A 24,658-nucleotide genomic window follows, 5' to 3' on the forward strand; every position below is an offset into this window, starting at 1 on the left:
CAATTGAAAAATATAAAATGGGTTAAAGTCCTGTTTTTCATTAATTTTCAACTTCATTTGAATGTGTATTGTTTTAGTCATTCTTTTTATGCTTTTAATATGTTAGTAGATTTTTTTTAATTTTTTTCAACAATTTTTTGCCTGCTCAGGACTTACTCAATTAGAGCGGTTGAATTGGCCGGTCTACCGGTTAGGCCAGTTAAACCGTTTCGAGGCCCATGTCCAGTTTTTCGTTTCGGTTCGATTTTGCGAACACTGGTCCTAACAATATGTTGTAATATATATACTATTTTTAGAGCTTAGAATTTTAATTTTTTTTACAAACATAATTTTTTATTTATTTATAAAATTCTACAATTTTATTAAAAAGGTTACAAGGTGAGATTTACTTATTTTAATAGAGCTGCAGCGTTATCAAACCACTGCATTTTTTTTAAAGCTCGGCCCATGCTGTAGTCTTGTTGACGGAAGGTGCTATAAAGACTTATAAAATCATGAAACTGAAAATCAATATCATAACAAAGTACAGTAAAGGACATTTAAGCATTTATTGTTCTATAGGGGTATGCTAGAATGTGTCCATTCAATCCAACTAAAGATCCATAATATCCATGGCATGCAAGTACTGCGTGCCGATCCATATTTTCGTGGCTTACTCATTTCTATAATACTAATGGCATTGTCTCTCTCTTACTTTAATTTCTATACGTCTCCTTCCGTGCATGAGGTATATACTTTCACTCCCTCCGCTGACTAATGTACATCAACTAAGCTATTGGCTTTGATCTAGATTTGAATATCTTGGAGTACTTAAGATTTAGTTTTTTTACAAATTATATAAATCTAAAATTCGGTATGTTCTATCATTTCGATAAGACACCCATATAAAAAATATTAATAATTTTTTTTGATAAGGTAAAATGATTAAAAACCCATTGAAACTTTAAGGGTATTTTGATTATTATATTTTACTTAGAATAATTTTTTTTATATTTTTACAAATGGAGTTTAAGAGAGAAGTGTATGCTTAAAATTTGATGTCAATAAATAATATGTAAAAAAATTTAAAAATAAAATCGTATCTTAACTGTGTAGCTTAATTTATTTCGAGGGTGCGACCAAACTAATTTCAATTAAGATTAAAAATTAAATTGTTCGCGTACCTATCCATTAAAAATTAACCGTTGGGAATAGCATTGAGGTCGTGGTGGTAGCTTAAGTTTCCATTCCCCTTGATATATTAAAAAACTGCTAATTATTTCTAAAAACAATGGTAGGATTTATAGGAAGGGAAAAGTTTATACGGAGCCTAGGCTCTAAACAATCAAATTAGAGTCTACCTCAAACTTTCACTAGAAGAGGTTGTTTTAATGCAAAGATAACATCAAATTGATAATCTTGACATCAAGATGCATGGACATGAAAAAAAAATGGATTTTAAGTTTTAGAAATAGTGCATTTTGTAATGTATTTTTGGACTATTAATTTTTAAGTTTTCATACATAGATCTGCTCGATCTGTACTATTTTTTAAAATTTAAATTTTATAAAGGCTATCACAAAACTTTCCAATATTAAAACCATATTTCTTGACACTAGTTGAAGATAGGTTTTAAGTTGATTGTTTAATGCTTCGGCTCTTTACAAACCGCACCCTCGTAGGAAACATTTTTTGGTTTTGCAATTCCACCACCCAAAGCGTTTTATTTGAGCAGCACCGTTTTTCGTACTATTCCCTCCCATTTGTTTCGCAGCACCGTTTTTCCTACTATTCCCTCCAATTTGTTTCGCAGCAGCAAGTTAGATAAGAAAGCAGAGAGTCCTCGTGAGCGGTAAGACAGCCACCGAATTATATTTTAGTGTTGAAAACCACTAGTCGGCCCATGTCCAATCGCCTTCAGTTCGAGTAATTCGGCCCAAATAGGACCGAGTACTGTAGTAGCAAATTTTGTTTTTAAGATAAAAAATAAAAAATTTAAAAATAAAAAAAATTTATTTAAAATAAATTAAACAAAATTGCCACGCCCCCACCCTTTCGGAGAGCAATACCGTACGGGAAAAAAAACATATCTAAGTGTAGTAAAAAAAGTAACGGGGAAATAGATTTCGAAAAATATCTTGGCAAAGGCAAATGAGGGTATAATTAATATTTTTTAAAAGATAAAAAGATATAAAAAAGTGTTCAGGAACAAAATACTTTTTGCCAAAATGAGAAAACCCCTAAAAAAACCATTTTTAATATAGATAACTTGGACCTGCAATTGAAGACCGTCGACGACGAAAATTACCGATGTCAGAAGGGTAGGAAAGGCATCTAAATAGCCCCCAATGAGAGAGAGAAAGGCACAGAGAATCCTCGGAATCCTCGTATAAGACAGTGTGCGATTCCATAAGCATCAAATGTTTGCTAGACGATGAGCGAGCGGTCAAGAGAGAGAATTTCTCTCTACTACAAAGTAAGGTGCTAGAGAGATAAAGCAGTAAACTACGCTGTGAGCCTATGACCATGAGCAGGAGAGAGAGAGCGGCACTAAGCTTTAGGATCATGCGAATCGCATCGTGTCGTTTCAGTGATGTGATCTCCTGCCACTCTGGATCTCGCGTCTGGCCATCGCCCGATACTCCGTGCTTGCAGAGCCCTGCCACTTACTCGACGAATATTCTACTCCCACTCCACCATAAAAGATCTTTTTCTCTTTCTAGATTGTCCTCCACGCCTGTAGGAAGAGGTGCCCTAGAGAGAGATCCTGCTTTTTCTGGTATAGAGATCGAGGGGAAGAATGGGAAGGGGCAAAGTCCAGCTGAAGAGAATCGAAAACCCTAACGCCAGGAAGGTGACCTTCACAAAGAGGCGTGATAGTTTGCTGAGAAAGGCCTTTGAGTTCTCTCTTCTCTGCGAGGTTGACGTTGCCGCCATCATCTTCTCATCATCTGATGAGGTTTACGAGTACTCCACGCAAGAGTTAGTACCCCATTCTCTCTCTCTAGATTTTTGCTAATTCATATTCTGCATTCATTGCATTTACTCTCTCTTTCTCTCTCTTAATAAGTATGTCTCTCCCGTAATACTCTCTTTCGGCAGTTTACATAATGGTTACTCGCTGTTTTTAAGCAAATTTACTATTGGATTGGATCCAATTTTTAATTGTGGTTTGTTTTGTAAGGCCCCATAATTAATTTAACCCAAAAAACACTTTCGGGTCTATATGAGGCTGAAATTGGGTGTTTCATTGTTCAATTGAAAAATTGATATTTAATTGTTCAATTGAACTTATTTATTGCACATTTGAAGATAATTTCTCTAGACAAAATTGATGCTAGATTTAGATTGATGTTATTTTGTGCGGAAGACGTAATATGGATCATCTTCTCTCTCTTTCTCTTTTATTTTTCTGATAGTTTACTAGAAAAATTCTTGGAACACCATAAGCTCAAAAGCCCTACAAAAGACTAAATCTTTGAACTCATCACCCCTCGCCCTCCCTCCCTCTGGGAAGCCAAAAACCATAAATTCTAAGCATTCTCTTTTGCTCAATGTCTCTCTCAAAACTCGTACTCCTTGAATTAGTTTACATTAAGATTCTCTATATTTCTGTTCCTACCCCCCCCACCCCTCTCTCTTTCCCTATAACCTCTTATCACCTTGAATTAGATATCTTTCTTCAGTCCCCACTTTCTGTTCCATTTAGGAATTAGGAATCTCAGTCCATTGGGAGGTGATGCCAAATCACCACCCCAACCACCCCACATGGTATTTCTCATTATGGTGAGGGGTATTTTTGTCAATGAAAGGAAGCCTTTTTTAGTGGAGGCTTGTAAAAGGTTTTTCTAGAGAGAGAAACGTGGAGAAAAAGAGGGTGAACTCTTTTGTAGAGAAAAGGGAGCTTGTAGAGAAGATTGGGGGTTGGAAATTGGGGTTTTGCAACATTGCAACAAAACCCTAGCTCCACCATTTGGGGCTCATCTTGGGCCCTTTTTTTGGCATTTCTTTGAGGTATCGGTGAGTCGAAGAAAGGAGTCCATTGTAGGTTGGTTTTGTGGTAGGAAGTTTTTTTGTTTGAGCTTTCCTTGAGATTGTAAGAGGTAACTTTACATAACCCCAATCTTGTAAGTTTTCCTCATGATAGTGAATACATCTTTATCGTCTTGCTCGTGGTAGCCCATTTTCGGTGAACCACGTATATGTGTGTGTCCCTCTCTACTTTTCTTTTGTATTGTGGTTTGAAGATTTCCCATATTGCTTGTTCTATTGTTCTTATATTTTTCCCAATTACATTGCACTTGTTATTGCATCTTGGGCATGTTATTTGAGTTTTGAAATCATTGCATCTTGGGCATGTTATTTGAGTGTTGAAATCATTGCATCTTGGGCATGTTATTTGAGTGTTGAAATCATTGTGGTAGAGTGCACACCACATCTAGTGGAATTTTAGATATCCCGATTTGCTCAAAAGGGGAGATTGGGTTATCCCGATTTTACAACAATTGGTATCAGAGCTCAAGGAATTAGTGTAGTATTTTTGGAAAAATGGCATCTTACAAGTTTGAGGTGGAGAAGTTTAATGGGAATGATAATTTTGAAATTTGGAAATTAAAAATACAAGATTTATTGATACATCAAGGGCAAAAGGATAATAAATCGGTAAATATGACCGATGATGATTGGGACGAACTCGATATGAAGGCACGGGCCACTATTCGTTTGTGTTTAGCGAATGAGATTTTGTTTAATATTGTTGGTGAAAAGACGACAAAAGATTTGTGGGAAAAATTGGATAAGTTTGTATCAAACAAAATCTTTCACTAACCGAATTTTCTTAAAAGAGAAAATTGTATACCTTGAGAATGAAAGAATATGCAAATGTGTCGCAACACTTGAATGAGTTTAATAACCTCATTTATCAACTTGAGAGTATTGGTGTGAGAATGGACGATGAAGATAAGGCGGTCACCTTACTTTATTCATTACCGGAATCCTATGATAACTTTGTTACTACATTTAGTTGTAGTAAAGAGGATTCTCTTGATTTGGGCTCGGTGTGTAGTGCCCTACTTGCTAATGAACTTCGAAAGAAAACATCATTGGGAAGTTCAGTAGAATCGAAGACGAAAGCTCTTGTGGCAAGAGGTCGATGGAATGAACGGGGTGATTCATCGAGGAATCATTCAAGTAATTCAAGATTTCGATCAAAATCTAGAGGGCCCAATAACAAGAATATGTGTTGGCATTGTGGGAAGCCTGGTCATACAAGGAAGAATTGTTTTAAAAGAAATGAAGTGAATTCTTCTAAAGCTCCTAATGCGGGAGCTTTATCTTATGAACGGGGTGATTCATCAATGGCTCGTTATCTTATCAACCGATCACCGTGGATAGCATTGGGAAGCAAAACTCCTAATGCGGTATGGTATGGAACTTCAAGTGACTATTTCGATTTAAAAATATTTGGTTGTGATGCAGATGCACTTATTTTTTTTTTTTGAATCGTAATGCATATGCACTTATTCTAAGTTGCCCAAGGAACAAATTGGATCCAAGGTCAAAGAAGTGCATCTTTGTGGGTTATAGCAAGGGTGTGATGGGGTACTGATTATGGGATCCAAGTACCCGAAAAATAATCACTAACCGTGATGTGCAATTTGATGAATCCAAGGTATTGGCAAAGGGGATGATGATAAATGACAATGGTCATGAAGTGCAACAAGAGAGCCAAGAATTTCATGGCAACCACGAAACACTTCCACCAAGTACAATTATGCCTTATGAGAATATACCCATTGATCATGGTGAAGAACATGAAGAACTCGGAAGTCAAGATGAAGAACCACATGGCCATCATGATGAAGTTGTGCCTTTGGCACATAGGCGTTCTACTAGAGAAGCTCGTGCACTCGGGTGACACAAAGATTATGTGGATCCAAATACGCTGCATGCTTTGATAGCCGAAAGTGAAGAGCCAATATCATTCCGTGAAGCCATTGATAGCAGTGGTACCGAGCATTGGAAAAGAGCTATGAAAGAAGAGATATTGGCCCTAAAAAATAACAAGACTTGGGATTTGGTGGAGCTACCAAAAGGTAGAAAGGCTGTTGGTTGTAAATGGGTGTTCAAGATAAAGAAGAGGCTTAATGGCAAGCTTGAAAGATATAGCACATGATGGGTGGCAAAAGGTTTTCGAAAAAAGAAGGGATTGACTTTGTTGAAATTTTTTCACCGGTTGTCAAGTTGGTCTCAATTCGCTTGGTGCTTGGTTTAGTTGCTATGCATGATTTAGAGCTTGAGCAAATGGATGTGAAGACGATTTTTCTGCATAGAAAACTTGAAGAGGAAGTGTACTTGCAACAATTAGAAAGCTTCATAGAGAAGGGTAAAGAAGGACTGGTGTGCAAATTGAAGAAGTCCTTGTATGGGCTCAAGCAAACATCAAGACAATGGTATAGAACATTTGATATGTTCATGATGAGCCTGGGGCACACAAGAAGTAAGTATGACCATTGTATCTATTTAAAGTTTTTTTATGATGGTACTTACTTGATTTTATTCTTATATGTGGATGACATGCTTTTGATGTGCAAAGATAAGACAAAAATTGATGAGCTCAAGACTTCTTTGAGCAAAAGATTTGAGATGACGGATCTCGGCCCGACAAGGCAAATTCTTTGGATTGAAATTGAAAGGGATAGACAAAATAGAAAGGGTGCTTGAAAATTTGGCATAAAAGATGCAAAGCCGGTGAAGACACCCTTAACGCCTCACTTCAAATTGTCTTCAATACAAAGTTCGAAGATGGAAGAAGAAAGAAGCATGGCTAAGGTTCTTTATGCAAATGAGATTGGAAGTTTAATGTTTGCCATGGTATGTACAAGATCGGATATCGTGCATGTGGTTGGAGTTTTAAGTCGGTTTATGGCAAACCCTGGAAAGGTTCAATGGGAAGCAACAAAATGGGTGCTTCAGTATTTGAGAGGTACAACTAGTTATGTAATCACATTTGGCAAGGGCTCAACGCAAATGCAAGGTTTTGTGGATGCAAATTTTGCTGGTGATCTTAATAGAGGTAGGTCAACTACCGCATTTGTTTTTTTGTTTGCAAATGGACCGGTTAGTTGGATGTCAAGGCTCCAAGACACGGTAGCATTGTCAACTACCGAAGTCGAGTACATGGCGGCAACGGAGGCATCAAAAGAAGTTGTGTGGCTTCAAGGGTTGATAAGTGAGAGGGGTATTATGTGCAAGCTCATGGAACTATTTTGTGACAATATGAATGCTATCCATTTTGCCAAGAACCCGGTTCACCACAAGATGTCAAGGCACATATTGGTTCAATATCACTATATCTGTCAAGTTGTTGAAGATGGACAAGTTCGATTGGTCAAGATCAAGACCGAAGACAACCTTGCGGATATACTTACAAAGACCATCCAAGTAGAGAAGTTCGAATATAGTCTAATTTCTTTAGGTTTCAAGAAAGAAAGAAAGTGATGGATTAGCAAGGCAAGGGTGTAATTTTGCATCAAGGTGGAGATTATTGGGAGGTGATGCCAAATCACCACCCCATGTGGTATTTCTCACTATGGTGAGGGGTATTTTTGTCACTAAAAGGAAGTCTTTTTTAGTGGAGGCTCATAAAAGGTTTTTCTAGAGAGAGAAATGTGGAGAAAAAGAGGGTGATCTCTTTTGTAGAGAAAAGAGAGCTTGAAGAGAAGATTGGGGGTTGGAAATTGCGGTTTTGCTACAAAACCCTAGCACCACCATTTGGGGCTCATCTTGAGCCCTTTTTTTGGCATTTCTTCGCGGCATTGGTGAGTCGAAGAAAGGAGTCCATTGTTGGTGGTTTTATGGTAGGAGGTTCTTTTGTTTGAGCTTTCCTTGAGATTGTATGAGGTAACTCTACATAACCCTAATCTTGTAAGTTTTCCTCTTGATAGTGAATATATTTTTGCTGTCTTGCGCATGGGCGTAGCCCATTTTGAGTGAACCACGTATATGTGCGTGTCCCTCTCCACTTTGCTTTTGTGTTGTGGTTTGAAGATTTCCCATATTTCTTGTTCTATTGGTATATTTTTCTGAATTATATTGCACTTGTTATTGCATCTTGGGCATGTTATTTGAGTGTTGAAATCATTGTGGTGGAGTGCTCACCTCATTGAGATATCCCGATTTGCTCAAAAGGGGAGATTGGGTTATCCTGATTGTACAACACAGTCTTGGTTACTGAGATCAAGTAGTTATTTCTCATTTTATGTTACATAGATTAAGATACATGTCAGTTTCTTTTATATTTTTATAGCAAGAAGGCATCCTCAATCTGAACGCTTACTTAGTGTATACATTAGAAGTCCATCAAGTTCCATAGTAACACATAGCTTTGACCAAGGATCTAATCAAATACATTGGTAGTAGAACGCACAAATAATCTATATGTGCAATATGTTTTTTATTCTAGCATATTGCGGGATATGTGCTTGTATACCAATTTCATTAGTATTCTAGATCTGAGTCCAATCTCATAGGAAGTAGCCCTTTTTCTACACTTCTATAGGTGTGTTTATTATGGTGCCCTTGTATATAAAAACATCAGACTATAAACAATTAAATACATCATTAAGACCTTAACTCATTCTCCCTTACGTACAAGGCATTGCTAGACTTATCTAATGCATGGATTTACCTAGGATAGGTGCTTACAATAAAAACTTATTTTGTTTAAAGACCAACTAACCGTATGGACAACTTTTTATTTCCATACTAAACCTAAAATTTTGAGTTTACAAAATACTAGGTTAGATTCCTTTTGATGCTGATTACTTTATACTCTAGCCCTATTCTCCATGACATCTTACCAACGCCTTCCTTCACAAAGGTAATTCTGCTCTGATCAATAAAGGAACCTTGTTTAAAAAAAAAAAACACCTTCCCTCACAAGGCCTTTTGTCAAAGGATTGACAACATTCTCTTTTGACTTCATATACTCTAAAATCACTACTCCATATCCAATTAATATTATTATGTTGTTATCTCTACCTTTATATATATCATTGCATGCTCACTATATGGTAGCATATATCACAATGAATCATCATAGCCGGTATAGATTTTGGCGATATTGGTGGGTCACACAATAAACTCCTTAATCATTCCACTTTTTCATAAGTAGAATCTATGATTATAAATTTGGACAACACTAGGGAATGCCTCTTAGGGTTTCTCTCTTTATCTTTATCTTTTCACATGAGAGGAAAGAGATATAATGCCTTTTTAATTTCTCTGTTACCAAACAAGTGTCCAAGTAGATTAGTGACATTTTTCACAAAGTAACTTTTCACATTGAGAGGTATCTTGTGCCAAATATCCTTCTTAGGACCATTTACAAATTTCCTATTGACTTGTGATGCAAATGATCTTGGTCTACCCCTCATCTTACACTTATCACCACGTCCACAAAAATCCCATCTTAGTCCCCATTGATGGCGTGGGTTTGGCATCATCAACACGTGGCATGTGTATGGGCCCTCAAGGAGCTCATATGTGGAGCCCATGGGCTCATATGAAGTCCATTGGTACTTGAGCCTCACATGTGTCAATGGGTCACATGTTGTGTCCTTATCTGAAATTTTTAGAATTGTTTACTGCTACCCTTATTTGTATAAATTTTTTTTAAAAATTCCAAAAATAGCTAATAATCATTTTTCAACTTTATTTGAGAAAGCAAAGTGATTCAGTTGTCTAGAAATTTTTTGAAGGGAAATTGGTGTTTGGGGTTTGGATTTGCACTATTTTAGGGTACTTCACTCATCTTACCCCAGAATTCTTGACCACATTCTAAAATCTGCCTAATGAAACCCATGACCCACATTCTTAAGCAGGGCTCATGGTTTATTCATCAAAGTCGATTAATAGGTGGCAAAATCGAGAATCTTATAGATTACAAGTGCGCCCTTAAGGACAAGTAATCTGAGTACCACACAAGTACGCGGGGCTCTGCTTTTTCAATTGTGTGCACTCCCTTCATTGGGCACATTCCTTAAGGGTGGCTAGCCATTTTTGTGGCTATCATATAGACATATTGTGGGGTGGGAATATAGATGCTTTAGACCTTGTCCTCATAGGCCACCTACATACGAGGGAGTATGTTCTACTCCCGACGAAGACCAAAGGAAAATACTCCAACCTTGACCCAAGGGTTACCCAAATCCCTTTTTGGTAACATTTGCGAGAAGCCCCCATACCTGTGGACATGGGCTTTTGTGACTCTCAGACACCTCTTTCAGGCCCTATACTGCCTAGGCCTGGCACGAGTAAGCGAGATACCCATGTCAGATGAGCTGAAGCTCTATCTCATATGGTCCCATTTTGTGTCCGATGCTCCCTTTAAAGCCAACAATGCACTCTATGAGTAAGAAGAGTACATGGGTGTCAAGGACTTGAAAGGAAACATAAATCCAACAATATCGTATCATGGCTTCCTTCTACTACATTTATAAAAATCAAGGCTAAAATTATCCATTAAAGTCTCTTATTGCTCTCTTAATTGTTCCTAGTACAAAGTCATCGTTATTTTTTTTTTTATGGGTTTGTAATAAATACTTTGCTTTATCTTGAGTAGTACTTAATAGTAGATAACTAACATTTTCATGTCCACCCTTATGAATTAAGTTTCAAAGAATTTAACATCTATATTCAACTATTGTGGAGAAAGATGGATGTCACTCTGGAACAATCCACTTCTCAATTAGTGTAACAATGTCACACTAGCCCAAGACTCACAACTAAAGAAATAGAAGAACAATCAGAATGAGGTGGAAGAAAAACTTTCATTCAAAGATGAAAAATGAGGTACCCAAAAGCAATACAGACTTGAAACATGTGACCTAATTTTCTCATTACACACCTCTCTTTAAAGAGAGGTTCTTACAACTATATTTACTACAATAACTACCCACTGGCAACAATAACTACAAATCACCTAGTAGTTTCATAACTTCGTAGTACACAAACATACAAGTAGAACCTCAATCATAATAAAATAAAATAAAGAGTAAGACAACATCACCACCACCCTTGTGGCTCTGATACCATGTGGAGAAAGATGAATGTCATAACACTGGGACAATCCGCTTTTCAATTAGTTAAACAATGTCACACTAGCCTAAGACTCACAACTAAAGAAATAGAAGAAGAACAATCAAGATAAGGTTGGCAGAAAAACGTTCATTCAAAGATGAACAATGGGATACTATATAAAAGCAATACAAACTTGAAACATATGACCCAATTTTCTCACCACACACCTCTCTTTTAATAGAGGTTCACCATATTTACTACAATAACTACCCACTTGCAACAATAACTATTTACGACCTAGTAGTTTCATAACTTCCTACTACACACTTACAAGTACAACCTCACTACATCACTCATTATAAAATAAAATAAAAACTAGTATAATTTCTAAAAATATACACTTCATCAATTTTAACAGTTATTGTATTTAAACTGTTTCAATGTGTTTTATGACATTAATATTCCAAACCATTACGTAAAGAGCTTGTACAAGTTCTAGATAGGATTGACTCTTAAAAATCCAAAGATAGGCAATGTGGTTAAGAAACGGTCGGGAATGGGTAGAATAGTTAAGGGCCAAGTTTGACTATTATTTTCTTAAATCTCATGTTGTATCTAATTCGATGCCAGTTAATGTTGACGGTTATTGCAGCAAGATATTACGCTTCATATCTTGTGGATTACAAGATATTGAGTTTCCTATTTTGTGGGATTACTATTGTATTGAGATTTTGTTTCCTAAAAGACAGGAATTGTAACTCTATAAATCTTTGATTGTAGAATTACAATAAAGGAAAGAGTGAAGAGAGAGAAAACGATCAACACGACATATATGTGGTTCGGGAATGATGCCTACGTCTATGGAGGGTAAACCAGTATCTCATTCATTGGGATTGCTCTAGTTTACTAGAGATTTGTAGAGTTACGATTCTTGTCTTTTAGGAAACAAATTTTATTACAACTGTAATTCCACAAAATATGAAATTCTCAATTTAGGAAACTTATTATCTTGTAATTCACATGATAGGAAACTTTATATCTTGCTGATATAGCCTTCAACACTCCCCCTCAAGTTGGTATGTAGATATCCACGGAGCTCGACTTGGACAAGATCTGATATAACATTGCCTTTGCAATAGCTTTGGCAAACATGTCTTTAGTTGGTCTTCTCTTCAAACATAAGGATTCCTACTAATTTTTTATTGAACTTTTTCTCTCACAAAGTGACAATCAACTTTTATATGCTTGATTCTTTCATGAAAAACTGGATTATGGAGGCTATATGCATAGCTGCTTAATTATCACAGAACATCTCCATTGGATTGACCTTTGGGAACCCCATATCTCGAAGTCGTGATTTTAGCCATTTCAATGCAGTTGTAGTTGAAGCCACAACTCTATATTCGGCCTCTGCATTGGATCGAGCAACTACATTTTCTTTTTGTTGTTTTTTCAAGTAATTAAGTTTTTTATCAACAATGTATAATAATCAGTAGTGGACCTCCTGTTAATTGGACTACCTGCCCAGTCAGCATCAAAATAACCAATAATGTTCGTGTGACCATTTGGTTTCATCCAAAGACCTCTGCCTGGTGACAACTTAAGACATTTGAGATTCCTATTGACAGCCTCCATATGACATGATCTAGGATCATGTATAAATCGTCTCACAAGGCTAACCGTATACGTTATATCTAGTCATGTCATAGTCAAATAAATCACTATGCCCACAAGTTTCTAAAAGCAACCCACATCTTCAAGAGGTTTTCCATTTGTTGAATTAAGCCTGCAATTAACATCAACATAGGTGTCAACGGGTTTGACTCCTAGTTTCCCAGTTTCTTTCAACCGGTCTAAGACACATTTCCTTTGAGAAATAAAGAGTCCCTTTTTTGAATGTGTTACTTAAGTGCCGAAAAAATATTTTAGTTGACCAAGATTCTTGATGTCAAATTTCTTGTGAAGATCATTTTTAAGCTGCATCATGTTTTCTTTATCGTCATTTGTAATGATAATATCATAAGCATAAATAAGTATAACTATTGTATCGAAGTCCTTTTAATGATCATTGAAGAATCAACTGAACTTCTAAGAAACCTAATACTCATCAAAGCTGAGCTGAGTTTAACATACCATGCACGAGGTGATTGTTTCGGTCCATATAAGGCCTTCTTTAATTTCCAAATAAGACTTTTTTCCTTTTCTTTAAAATGACTTGGAGGATGACTCATATAGACCTCTTCTTCAAGGTCTTCATCTAAGAAGACATTTTTTTTTTGAGAAATGTTAACATTTGTATTGCTGTAACAAAGAGAGTACATTTTGGGTTAGTCCGAGAGTACCATCTAGATGGAACTCTCTGTAAAAAAATAGGTCAACTGACCCTATACAAACATTGGCTTATATAGTTGCCTCCGTACAAATGATTTATAATGAGTTTACCAGAAAGGGCTTATAAAGTTGCCCGTATACAAGGAAATCTATATCTAGGAGTACCCTCTATGGTCCAGAGCAAAAAAGGAGTTGAACCGGGGTTAATCTTCTTCTTGGGCGCTAGCCCTGTATTTGACTAGGAGGTTGATGAGCTCGTTTGACGTCCTCGATATATGCTTCCATGAGAAGGTCCTAATCCTGTAGATGCATGCAATCTCGTCAAAAATAGAAGCCAAGTACCATGGAGGTGGGGACCTCCCAGTTGCCCATGTAATGATGTTGTACGTGCCTCCCTCGACTATTAGGTTTTGCCCCTAAGAATGATCGAAATATTTAAGATCCTTAAGAAGAGCCATTGTTTCAGCATTCTGGGAGTCTTGAAAACCAAGATAATCGGAGTAGGTAAGAAGAATATTGCGTTGGTGATCTCTAAAGACGCCTCTTGCTCCTGCATGACCGGGGTTCCCTAGAGAACATCCATCAAAGTTAAGTTTAATGGCTCCGTGTGGAGGTGGCTGCCATTTCCTTGGTCGATGGAGTATAAGATTACCCCATTGCTTATTAAGGAATTCGCAGAGATACCCTTGAAAAGCTGTTGGTTAGAATCCCAGAAGGTTATTAAGGACGTAACCTTATGAAAGAGTGTTGGGACAACGCTAACCTGTCTTGGAAAATTCTGGCATTCCTTTCTGTCTTGATCACCCAAACGGTTGCTGCCACAACAACCTTCTATAAGATTCTTCCACCGTTCGGTCATTGGGAAGCGTAATCCGAGGCAAAAAGGTTCTTGACCGTCATAGTTGTTACCCAATAGATCCCAAACAATTGACGCAGTAGACTCTAGAGTTGTGTGCCACATTGCAATGAATGAATAGATGGGGATTGGATTCCTCCTCACACAAACACATGGAGGTGATCGACTGTAAGTGGGGATGGGAATCCCTTTCTTTTGGAGGTGATCGACTGTATGTGGCTGTGGAGAAGCTGCTATCCAGTTGAAGGTCTGAACCTTAGGGGGTGCAATAGTTTTCCAAACCTTGGATAGGGCAGAAGAAGGGTTTAGGGGGAAAGTGGGAGGTTGGATAAGTTTCTTGTAAAAAGTGGGCAGTGCAAAGACCCTTGAAGGGGCAAGAGTCCCATACCAGCTGGTCCCTTTGCAAAGCTGTAGATAGGGAGAGGAAGTGATTAGTTTCCTCCTTCGATAAATTCCTTCTGAAGGAGGGGTTCCACACTCGTTGATTTCCTTTCGGCATCGATTCTTCTTCAATAGTAGAATCTCTAGTTGCCGCAATCGAGTAAAGGAAAGGAAAGAGGTCCCTTATCGACGTGTGTCCTAGCCAGAGATCTAACCAGAAGCGCACCCGTGTTCCTTCTCTTGGGTGAAGCCTGATGAATTTTTTGAATAAAGCAAGGGAGGAGGTGAACGACTTCCATGCTTTTGAAGCACTGCTCCAAGGTCTCCTCTGTGGCACCCAAGTACTATCAGGGATCTTATATTTACTGTGTAGTACCTGAGCCCAAGGAGCATCCATCTGAGGAGTCAGACGCCACCACCATTTTCCTAATAGAGCCAAGTTTTGTTTTGTAAGGAGCCTAATTCCCAACCCACTTTGATGTTTAGGTAAGCAGACCTTATCCCAAGAGATAAGATGAAATTTTGTTTTCTCTGCCTGTCCTGACCATAGAAAGTTCCTCATGAGTTGGTCAAGCCGATTTTCCACTGAGGTGGGAATTTGGAAAAGGGACATAAGGTACACAGGGGCATTGGCCAAGGTTGCTTTGATCAGAGTGATTCTGCCTGCTTGAGAAAGGTATGTCTCCCTTGCCACCCTGCCAATCTCCTATCAACCTTTTCCATCATGTGAGACCATTGTCTCTTTTCGGTTTTCCCAACTCGAGAGGTTGACCCAGATAGGTTGTGGGAAGGTCGTCGATTTTGCACTCCCAATCTGAGATAAGCTCTCTGGTTTTGCCATTGGCGACAACTACCCCCATCATCTTTGATTTTACAATGTTAACCTTGAAACTCGTGGCCCTTTGGAAGCATTTCTGATAGAGCCTCAAGTTATCAATTTCACGAGGAGATGCATCTAAGAATACCAGAGTGTCGTCTGCGTATTGCAGGTGCGACACTATAGGGCCTCGATGAGAAGTTTTAAAGCCTGTGAGGAGACCTGCCTGGTAAACTTGGGATAAAGATCGGCTAAAGACTTCAGCTGAGATGGCGAAGAGAAATGGGGATAGAGGGTCCCCTTGGCGCAGTCCCCTTGAGGAAGGGAAGAAACCTTTCGGGGTTCCATTTATGAGGATCGGGAAATGTGGTTCAGAAGCTTATCTTTGGCGAGGTCATCAGTAGCTTGTAGTATTACCTCTCTAGGTAAGGACACTCCAGTCAAATAGCCTAGTCTTCTGACAAAGTGTGGAAGTCTAGGTCGGCCATAGTAGGGTCTGAGACCTCTTGGAGCAGTGTACAAGGCCTAGAAGAAGTTTAATATAGATGATTCGATTTCTCCAGGCTGTACCCGATAGCTATTATTTGAGTTAATCGTCGAAATGGTATTGTCTTCTACAACAATTTGCAATCAAGGGAAAAACCTAGTGTTGTGGTCCCCTGCTTTGAGCCAATTGACTATAGATCTCTGGAACCAGTAAAGTTCTTCTTTTTTAAGGGTGGAGAAGTATTCAAGTTTGGTTTGGGTTCTTAGGCCTGATTCAGGGGTTGGATTGATTTTAGGAGAGAGGACTTAACTTGTGAGTAATTCCCAGGGATGGACTTACTCCATGTCTTAAGGGAGGCTTTGAGAAGTTGAATCTTAGTTTGGAGTCTATATTCTGCTCTTGTCGAGACTTGGTTAGAAAAGGAGTTCTACCAGAATGGGATCAAGTTAGGTAATGATTTATCTTCAAGCCAAGCCAGTTCAAATGTAAAAGGTTTCGGACCTCGCCTAATTGCCTGGGTGCAAAGAAGAATAGGGCAATGGTCAGAAGTGGGTTTAGGCAGGGCCAAGGCATGGGATCTTGGAAAGAGTTCTTCCCAAACGAAAGCTAGGAGATATCTATTGAGTTTAGAGAGTATTAGTTGGGGGGACTAATTGGATTAGGTAAAGCGTTTTCCTTGTAGTGGGATATCAAGGAGGTCATTTCTAAAGATGAAGTCTAAGAAGTCCGTTATACTCTGAGAGGACATTTTTAACGTCCATTTGTTGTAGAGACCATGCACCATTAACTGCGATAGACAAAAAAACACGAACAATACTCATCTTGGCAACTGGTGCAAAAGTCTCCTTATAGTGGACCCATAAGTTTGGGAAAATTCTTTGGCTCGCCGACCTGGTTTTATGTCTCTCAACAGACCCGTCACTATTATATTTGATTTAAAAAACCCATCTACATCCAACTGCTTTCTTTCCTTTAGGTAACTTGACAATGTCCCAAGTATGATTCTTGTCATGTGCTTGAAGTTCCTCTTTCATGGCCTTCGTTCACATAGGTTGAGAAATAGCATTTTGAAATTGGCTGGCTCAGAATTATTAAAAATAGAACTAAAAAAATAAAATAGCTAGGAATGATAATTTCATAGGAAATATGATTTTGAACAAGATAAGAAATTGCATGGTAAGTATAAACATCTTGAAGTCTAGATGAAGGTTGAGAGATATGAGAAGACATGCGCAAGGGGGGATCAGGTGGGACCAAGGCCATATCGGAGTCTTCTTCTTCTAAACCAGTTTGGTGCGTTTCAGAGTTATCTTTAGCTTCGGCTTGATCCTCATTTGTTTCGAGTGTGTTGGACACATCATTGGTGCTAATATTTGGCAAGGGAAAACGACTTCTTGAACACTCTCCTTGAGTCTTATTGTTCAAACCAATCTCCAATGTGTCATGGAAATGGGACTCTGTTTCAACAAGTTGAACATCTGGAGAAATATATATTTTTCTGGTTGGGGGGATCATAACATTTGTATCCCTTTTTAGTAGAGGAGGATCCTAGAAGTATACGTCTCTCCTGGAATGTTTATCAAGTTTATACCTGTTGTGCCCATCCACATGAACATACAACACTATTCAAATACACGCAAATGGGACAAATCAATTTTTTTGTTTTTTAAAACTTCAAGGGGAGATGCATCTGAAACCGATAGCAAGCACTTAAAAACAGCTTCAGAGCAATAAATTTTTAGAACATGCATCTGAAATTTTTAGAACACTTAAATTTTTAGACCTTGTAGCTTCCAAAAGGTGTGTATCCTTTCAGCAACTCCATTCTGTTGAGGTGTTCCAACACACAATGTTTGATGCATAACATCAAAATTACTTAAATGGTCAGAAAAGACCTTGTACACATACTCTGTGCCATTATTAGTTCGCAGAATTCTTATCTTGCTAGTATATTGAGTTGAAGCTAGTTTGGAAAATTCATTGAACATAGGAAAAACTTATGTTTTTGACTTCAATAAAATATATCCAAGTAGCACAAGACCAATCATCAATAAAAGTAATAGTTAAAGGCATCATAAGAATCAACTGCGGTTGGTTATAAAAAAAAGGGTTCCTTTGAAGCATGCATAAAACACTGAAAATGAAGTCTTGTCCGTTTTGAGAATTTACAAACTTTATAAAAATGAGAGTTTAAGGAGTGAGAACATTAAGATTTTCAAACCTTTTGCTTAAGGGTGTCCAAGTCACTAATGCCACAATTTATTAATATCGGATTTAATCTTGATTGGCATCTAAAGCCTTATTCTCCTGATTAAATAAATTTAGCCCATGAGACATTCTTGTTTCACCAATCTTCCTCCCTGCTGCTCGGTCTTGGAAAGTTACAGAGTTGGGAGAAAAAATAACATCGTAATTCATGCTCTCTGAGTAATTCTTTTAACAGACATCAAGTTAGAAGAACATGATGACATAAGAATAACTTCAAAGTTATGAGACTTAGAGAAGAACTTGGTTTTATCGACACCATGGATAAAAATCAAGGAACGATTAGCAATAAACATTGGGTTCATATTTTTATTACTTTTTAGGTAGGATAGACACTGTATGTTACCAGTCATATGATGAGTGGCCCTTGAGTCTATTATCCAAAGAAAAGTATCATAAGAAGACATGGAAGCATAGCATTTGTTTGCGTTAGGGAATGAAGAAGAAGGACCTTATGTGGAGGAAGAACCATTTGAAGAACCAATGTTGTTACTTGGTTGCTGATAATGATCACAGTTGCAGTGTTGGGTTTGAGTGGTTGCGATCTGAGCGGTACTCCTGTTGGTGGTCTTGTTTTTATTGGGCCTTAAATGTGGATATAATACCCAACACCTATCTTTCGCACGTCCTATATTGTTGCAGTAATCACATTTAGGATGTCCTCTATTACTACGACACCTTCCATTATGGCTATAATTGGTTGGGCCTCTACTTCTATTATTTTGAGGCCTTTTTATTTTATTTTTCTCATTATTAACAAAAATGGAAGATTTCTCTACACTTTTTTCAGAGGTTTTGAAATCAAGATTCATGATTTTCTTCATAGTTATGTGTCCAAGTTTAGATTTTCCAAAGAGACAACGAGATACTGCTATCTACCAAGCAAGATAATTAAATCCATTCAAAAGAACAGTAGTAAGTTTCATGCTAGAGTTGGGTTCCAAATATGCCTTTATGAAGAAAACAAAGGGAATCAGACGACTGACCTGATCAGTAAATAGCAATTGAAAGCAGAAAGGGCCTTGATCGAAAATACAAAAAAAAAAGAAAAAGAAAAGAATGAGCGTTATTGTTTCTCTCTAGAAATCGCCGATGTGTATCCAATTGCTTAAATGCTCACTATCACAATAACATGTTGCTAAGTCCCAATATCAAAAAGGGTGTAGTAGCTCCCAAAGCAACTACTTTGTGGGTCATCAACTTTCTTTGACGATGTGTTTAGTGGGAGAAAGAGAAGAGCCGAAGCTGCAGTTAGATGATGGTTTAATCAGAAGATACGGTTCAACTGGTGTTGAGCAATCTTCGCGGGAAAAAAAAAATGCGAAGGACTTAGTATGGAAAGGCTCCATGATGGAAATAGGAAACATCCAATATGGAAAAAGATCAACTACGAAAATGAGTATGGTTTGGAAAAGAGGCAAAAACACTCCCTCTATGGAAAAAGTTTGGTTTGGAGAATAAGTAAATTAAAAGAGGTAAAAACGTTCCCATTACGAAAGAAGTTTGGTTTGGAGAATAGGCAAACACCCACTCTAAAAATAGGAAAACACACCAGTCCCACCAAGCCCTACGAAATATAGGAAATATGTAAATAATTAGGAACCAAACCTTTAGGCGTTAAAGAAAAAAGGTAAACCAAGAAGCAATTGGGAGCCACGATGCTTGCAAATCAACTGGCTCTATGACTATGGACTAACCCACAAGACATGGGCCATGATCAAGAGAGATGAAGTAACCACCGGAGAGCAATGGATCGTTATTGATAGATCAGCCTGCCATGAAGAATTACAACAAAAGAAATAGTGAACAGAGAGAGAGAGAGAAAGATCAACAACACATACGTGGTGCGGCAATGGTGCCTACGTCCACGGAGGGTAAACCAGTATATCATTCATAAGGTTTACTCTTGTTTAACAGATATTCGTAGAGTTACATTTCTTGTCTTTTAGGAAACAAATGTCTTTACAATTGTAATCCCACAAAATAGGAAACTGTCAATCTAAGAAACTCAATATCTTGTAATCCACAAGATAGGAAACTTTTTATCTTGCTATTATAACCTGCAACATTAGTAAACTAGATTAATCCATATGAATGAAATACTGATTAATCCTCCGTGGACGTAGGCACCATTGTCGAGCCACATATAGGCTGTGTTGAACTATTTCTTTCTCCTCCTCTATTTCTCTTATTGCGGCTTCAACATGGTAGCGGAGCGGAAGTCTTGAGACCTGTGTAAAAAATAACTACTGTCGATATATTCTGGTTTTTTGAAGGATCGATTTATTCATATCTATCTCCAAACAAGTCCACTACCATTCAATCTCTATATGCACCAAAAACGGGCTAAGTGGATTCTTTGATTCCGTTTTCATTCCTTGAAGACTTTTTAGGGTGTGGATGAACTAACATTCTCATCATTGCAAAAGTAGCAAGTTCCATTGCAAGAGGCAAGTTGCAAGTTCCATGAAGCCACAGTTTCCAAATTCCAGTAATCTTGTTGCAAGACGCAAGTTGCACGATCCATTAATCTTGTTGCAAGTTCTATCAGGCCACAAATTTTTCTTTCATTCAGCAATAATGTGTTGCTAATTAGCCTCGGTTTGGAAAGCCTCCACTGTATGCTGCTTCCTTTCAACAACAAGGAGCTTCTTCTGAGCATTCTTCACAGTCAAGATAACTTGACTATTTTCCTTGCAAGGGCCCTTGGTATGCAATTTCTTTTGGGTTCTTTGTTTGCAAGTGTTGCATTGATTCTTGGTGTTGTATTTTGAGGGTACTTTTCTCTTGGAATGCTTACTGGTCTAATATTTGTAAGATTGGGTTTGAAGGAAAGCAATATATTATTTCGATTGTGAGCATTTTATTGACAAGTAGTTGGATACACTTGGCGATTTCTAGAGAGAGAATCAATAATGCTCTTTGGAGTCTTCGATTGATTCTGATTGAGACGTCTTCTACTCTTTAATTGCTATCTATCGATTAGGTCAGTCTTCTGATTCTTGTTATCTCTTTATTATAATATATTTAGAAAATTACTCCAACATGAAATTTACTATTATTGTTTTGAATGGACTTTAATTATCTTGCTTGGGCGAAATTTATTACTCATTCTCTCTTTGGAAAATCTAAACTTGAACGAATAACTATGAAGAAAATTATGAATCTTGATTTCAAAACCTCTGAAGAAGGTGTTGAGAAATTTCAATGGTCGTTAATTATGAGAAATATGAAACAACAAGGCCTCAAAATAATGGTGGAGGTAGAGGTCTTAACAATTATCGCGATGGTGGAAGGAGTTGTAGTAATAGTGGGCATCCGAGATGTGATCAATGCAACAATATAGGACATGTGGAGTATTGGTGTTGGTATTATACCCACACATTGAAGGCCCATTAATAACAGAACAATTGATAGGTCTACCACTCAGATTGCTGCAACTCAAACCCATCACTGCAATTGTGATCATTATCAAAAACCAAGTAACAACCGTGGTTCTTCTTCTACACGGGATCCTTCTTCTTCATTCCCAAACATAGGTAACCCTTATGTCTTAATGTCTTCCTGTGACACTTTTCATTGGATAATAGACTGAGGGGTCACAATTCATATGACTCGTAACTTACAGTATCATTTTGACCTCAAAAATAATGAAAATATGAACCCTGTTTTTATTGCTAATAGTTCCTTAATTCCTATCTATGGTGTTGGTATGACCAAGTTCTTCTCCAAGTCTCGTAACTCTAAAGTGCTTTTTGCGCCGTCCTTTTCTTCTAACTATATCTGTTAGTTGAATAACTCAGAGCATGAATTGCAATGTTTTCTTTTCTCCCAACTTTGTGACTTTTCAAGACCAGGCCATGGAGAGGAAGATTGGTGATGGAAGACTATCTCATGAGCTCGATTTATTTAATAAGGAGAATAAGGTTTTGGTTACTCGTCAAGATAATTTTGATATTAATAAATTGTAGTATTGAATACTTTGACATCCTTTAGATAAAGTTTTAAAAATCGTAATGCCCTCTCTATTTTTAAACTTTCATTCTTAAGAAGTTTGTAAATTCTCAAAACAAATAAGATTTCCTTTTCAATGCTCTATGCCCATTTCAGATAAACCTTTTTATTTAATGCATTTTGATACGTGGTGTTAGCCCTAGTTGATTCTTATGCTGGCTTTAAATATTTTGTTACTATTATTGATGATTGGTCTCTTGCTACTTGGTATATTCATTGAGATCCATAACTAATGTTTTTTCTGTGTTCAAAGGATTTTTCGAACTAATTTCCACTTAGTGTAATGGCAAAATTACAATATTGCGAATTGATATTGGCATAGAGTATGTGAGCATAGATTTTTCTGAGCATTATATTATATACTAAGCATCGTGTGTTGGAACACCTCAACAAAATGGAGTTGCTGACAGGAAAAATAGACACATTTTGGAAGCTACAGGGTCTTTGATGTTTCAGATGTATATTCCGAAAATTTATTGGCTTGAAGCTGTTTTAACTGCTTACAACTTGATTAACAAACTTCTGAGTAAAATTCTTTAGGATAGATCTTTCCTTGAAGTTTTGAAAAATAGAAAACTTGATTTGTCCCATTTGTGTGTATTTGGATGCGTATCGTATGTTCATATGCCTGGGCACAATCGGGATAAACTTGATAAACATTTCTGGAGATTTATCCTTTTTGGATTCTCCTCTACTCAAAAGGGATACAATTGTTATGATCCCACAACCAGAGAAATGTATATTTTTTGAGATGTTCAATTTATTGAAACGGAGTCCTATTTTCATGACACATTGGACAGTGATTTGGAAAATAAGACTCGGGGAGAGTGTTAAAGAGGTCGTTTGTCATTGTTTAATATTAGTATCTGTGATGTGTCCAACATACTCGGAACAAGTCATGATGATCAAGAGAAAAATGATGCTACCTCTTCACCAAACTAGTTTCGCCGTGGTCCAATCTGATTTCCCCTTGCGTAGGTCTTCTTGTATTTCTTAGTCTTTCTTTAGATTTCATGATTTTTATACTTACCATGCAGTTTCTTATCCTTTTCAAAATCATAGTTTCTATAAAAATTTCTCTCTTGGTTTTTTTTTTTTTTGAGTTCTATTTTTAATAATTGTGAGCTAACTAATTTGGAAAATGCAATTTCTAAACCTGTGTGGGGGGCCCTGAAAGCGAAACTTCAGGCACTAGACAATAACCATACTTGGGACATTGTCAAGTTACTTAAATAGAAGAAAGCAGTTGGATGTAGATGGGTTTTTAAAATCAAATATAATAGTGATGGGTTTGTTGAGAGGCATAAGGCCAGGTTAGTGGCCCAAGGATTTACTCAAACTTATGAAGTTGACTGTAAAGAGACTTTTGCACCAATTACCAAGATGCATACTGTTCGTGTTCTTTTGTCTATCACAGTTAATATTGGGTGGTTTCTGCATCAGATGGATGTTACAAATGCCTTCTTATATGGTGACCTTAAATGATAAGTTTATATGAGTTTTCATCCAGGCTAATCTAAAGAAAAGAAGAATGGTCTTATATGCAAATTAAAGAAGGCCTTGTATAACAATTACCTCACGTATGGTATGCCAAACTCAACTCAGCTTTGATGCGTGTCGGGTTTCTTAGAAGTTTAGTTGATTCTTTGATGTTCATTAAAAAGGGAACTTAGGTACAACAATTGTTCGTATTTATGTTGATATTATCATTACATGTGATGATAAAGAAAAAATCATGCAGCTTAAAAATGATCTTTACAAGAAATTTGCCATCATGAATCTTGGTCCACTAAAATATTTTCTCGGCATTTAAGTAACACAATAAAAAAAAATCCTCTTTATTTCTCAAAGGAAATATATCGTAGACCTGTTGAAAGAAACTGGGAACTGCAAACATCATGCAATGTAGTAGGAGTAGGCCAAATCCCTTATAGCTGCTATCTTCCTTTGGTCAACCTTAATTCCCTCAACTGAAAGAACATAGGCTAGAAAGATGAGGCTATCTGTCTTGAATTCACGCTTTTTACGATTCAAATACGATTGTTGTTACTGTAGCAAGTCAAACACCAACCATAAGTGCTGCATATGCACCTGCTCCCCAATGCTGTACACTAGAATATCAATAAAGTATATCAACACGAATTTTCCAATAAACGGCTTGAACACTTGATTCATCACTCTTATAAAAGTATTGGGCGCATTGGAGAGGCCAAATGGCATCACCAACCACTCATAAAGGCCCTCTCGTGGTTTGAATGCAGTTTTCCACTTATCTCCAGGTTAAATACGGATGTGACCTACTCCTCAAATCTATATTTGAAAACACAATAGCACCAGCCAACATATCTAACACACATGCCCTACTATCCACACACATGCGCTAAGTCCTGTCCATTTTAGGCGTCAACGTGGCCGGGGACAGCACAAGGGTTCACTCTATCTCATA

The 24,658-nt window shown here is 37.4% G+C and overlaps 1 protein-coding gene across 12 annotated transcripts in view; it reads left to right on the forward strand.

The window, feature by feature from the left end:
* Nucleotides 1–2,244: 2,244 nt before the first annotated feature.
* Nucleotides 2,245–24,658, forward strand: part of LOC18438046 (agamous-like MADS-box protein AGL11) — a 79,917-nt gene continuing 57,503 nt past the window's right edge. For 6 of the 12 annotated variants that reach the window (XR_002281629.2, XR_016057694.1, XR_016057696.1 and 3 more), the window contains exon 1: nucleotides 2,268–2,961. Coding sequence is in view for 2 of the 12 variants with exons in the window: in XM_020669819.2 (XP_020525478.1) it covers nucleotides 2,780–2,961 (182 nt within the window). In the remaining 10 variants the exon portion in view is untranslated. Of the gene's footprint in view, nucleotides 2,962–12,004; nucleotides 22,125–24,658 lie in introns of those variants that run through there. The other 6 variants (XR_016057695.1, XR_016057693.1, XR_016057697.1 and 3 more) reach the window with 3 other exon arrangements.

This window comes from Amborella trichopoda, chromosome 6 (assembly GCF_054954075.1).
Source record: "Amborella trichopoda isolate Santa Cruz 75 chromosome 6, AtrichopodaSantaCruz75HAP2 v2.0, whole genome shotgun sequence".
Classification (NCBI taxonomy): domain Eukaryota; kingdom Viridiplantae; phylum Streptophyta; class Magnoliopsida; order Amborellales; family Amborellaceae; genus Amborella; species Amborella trichopoda.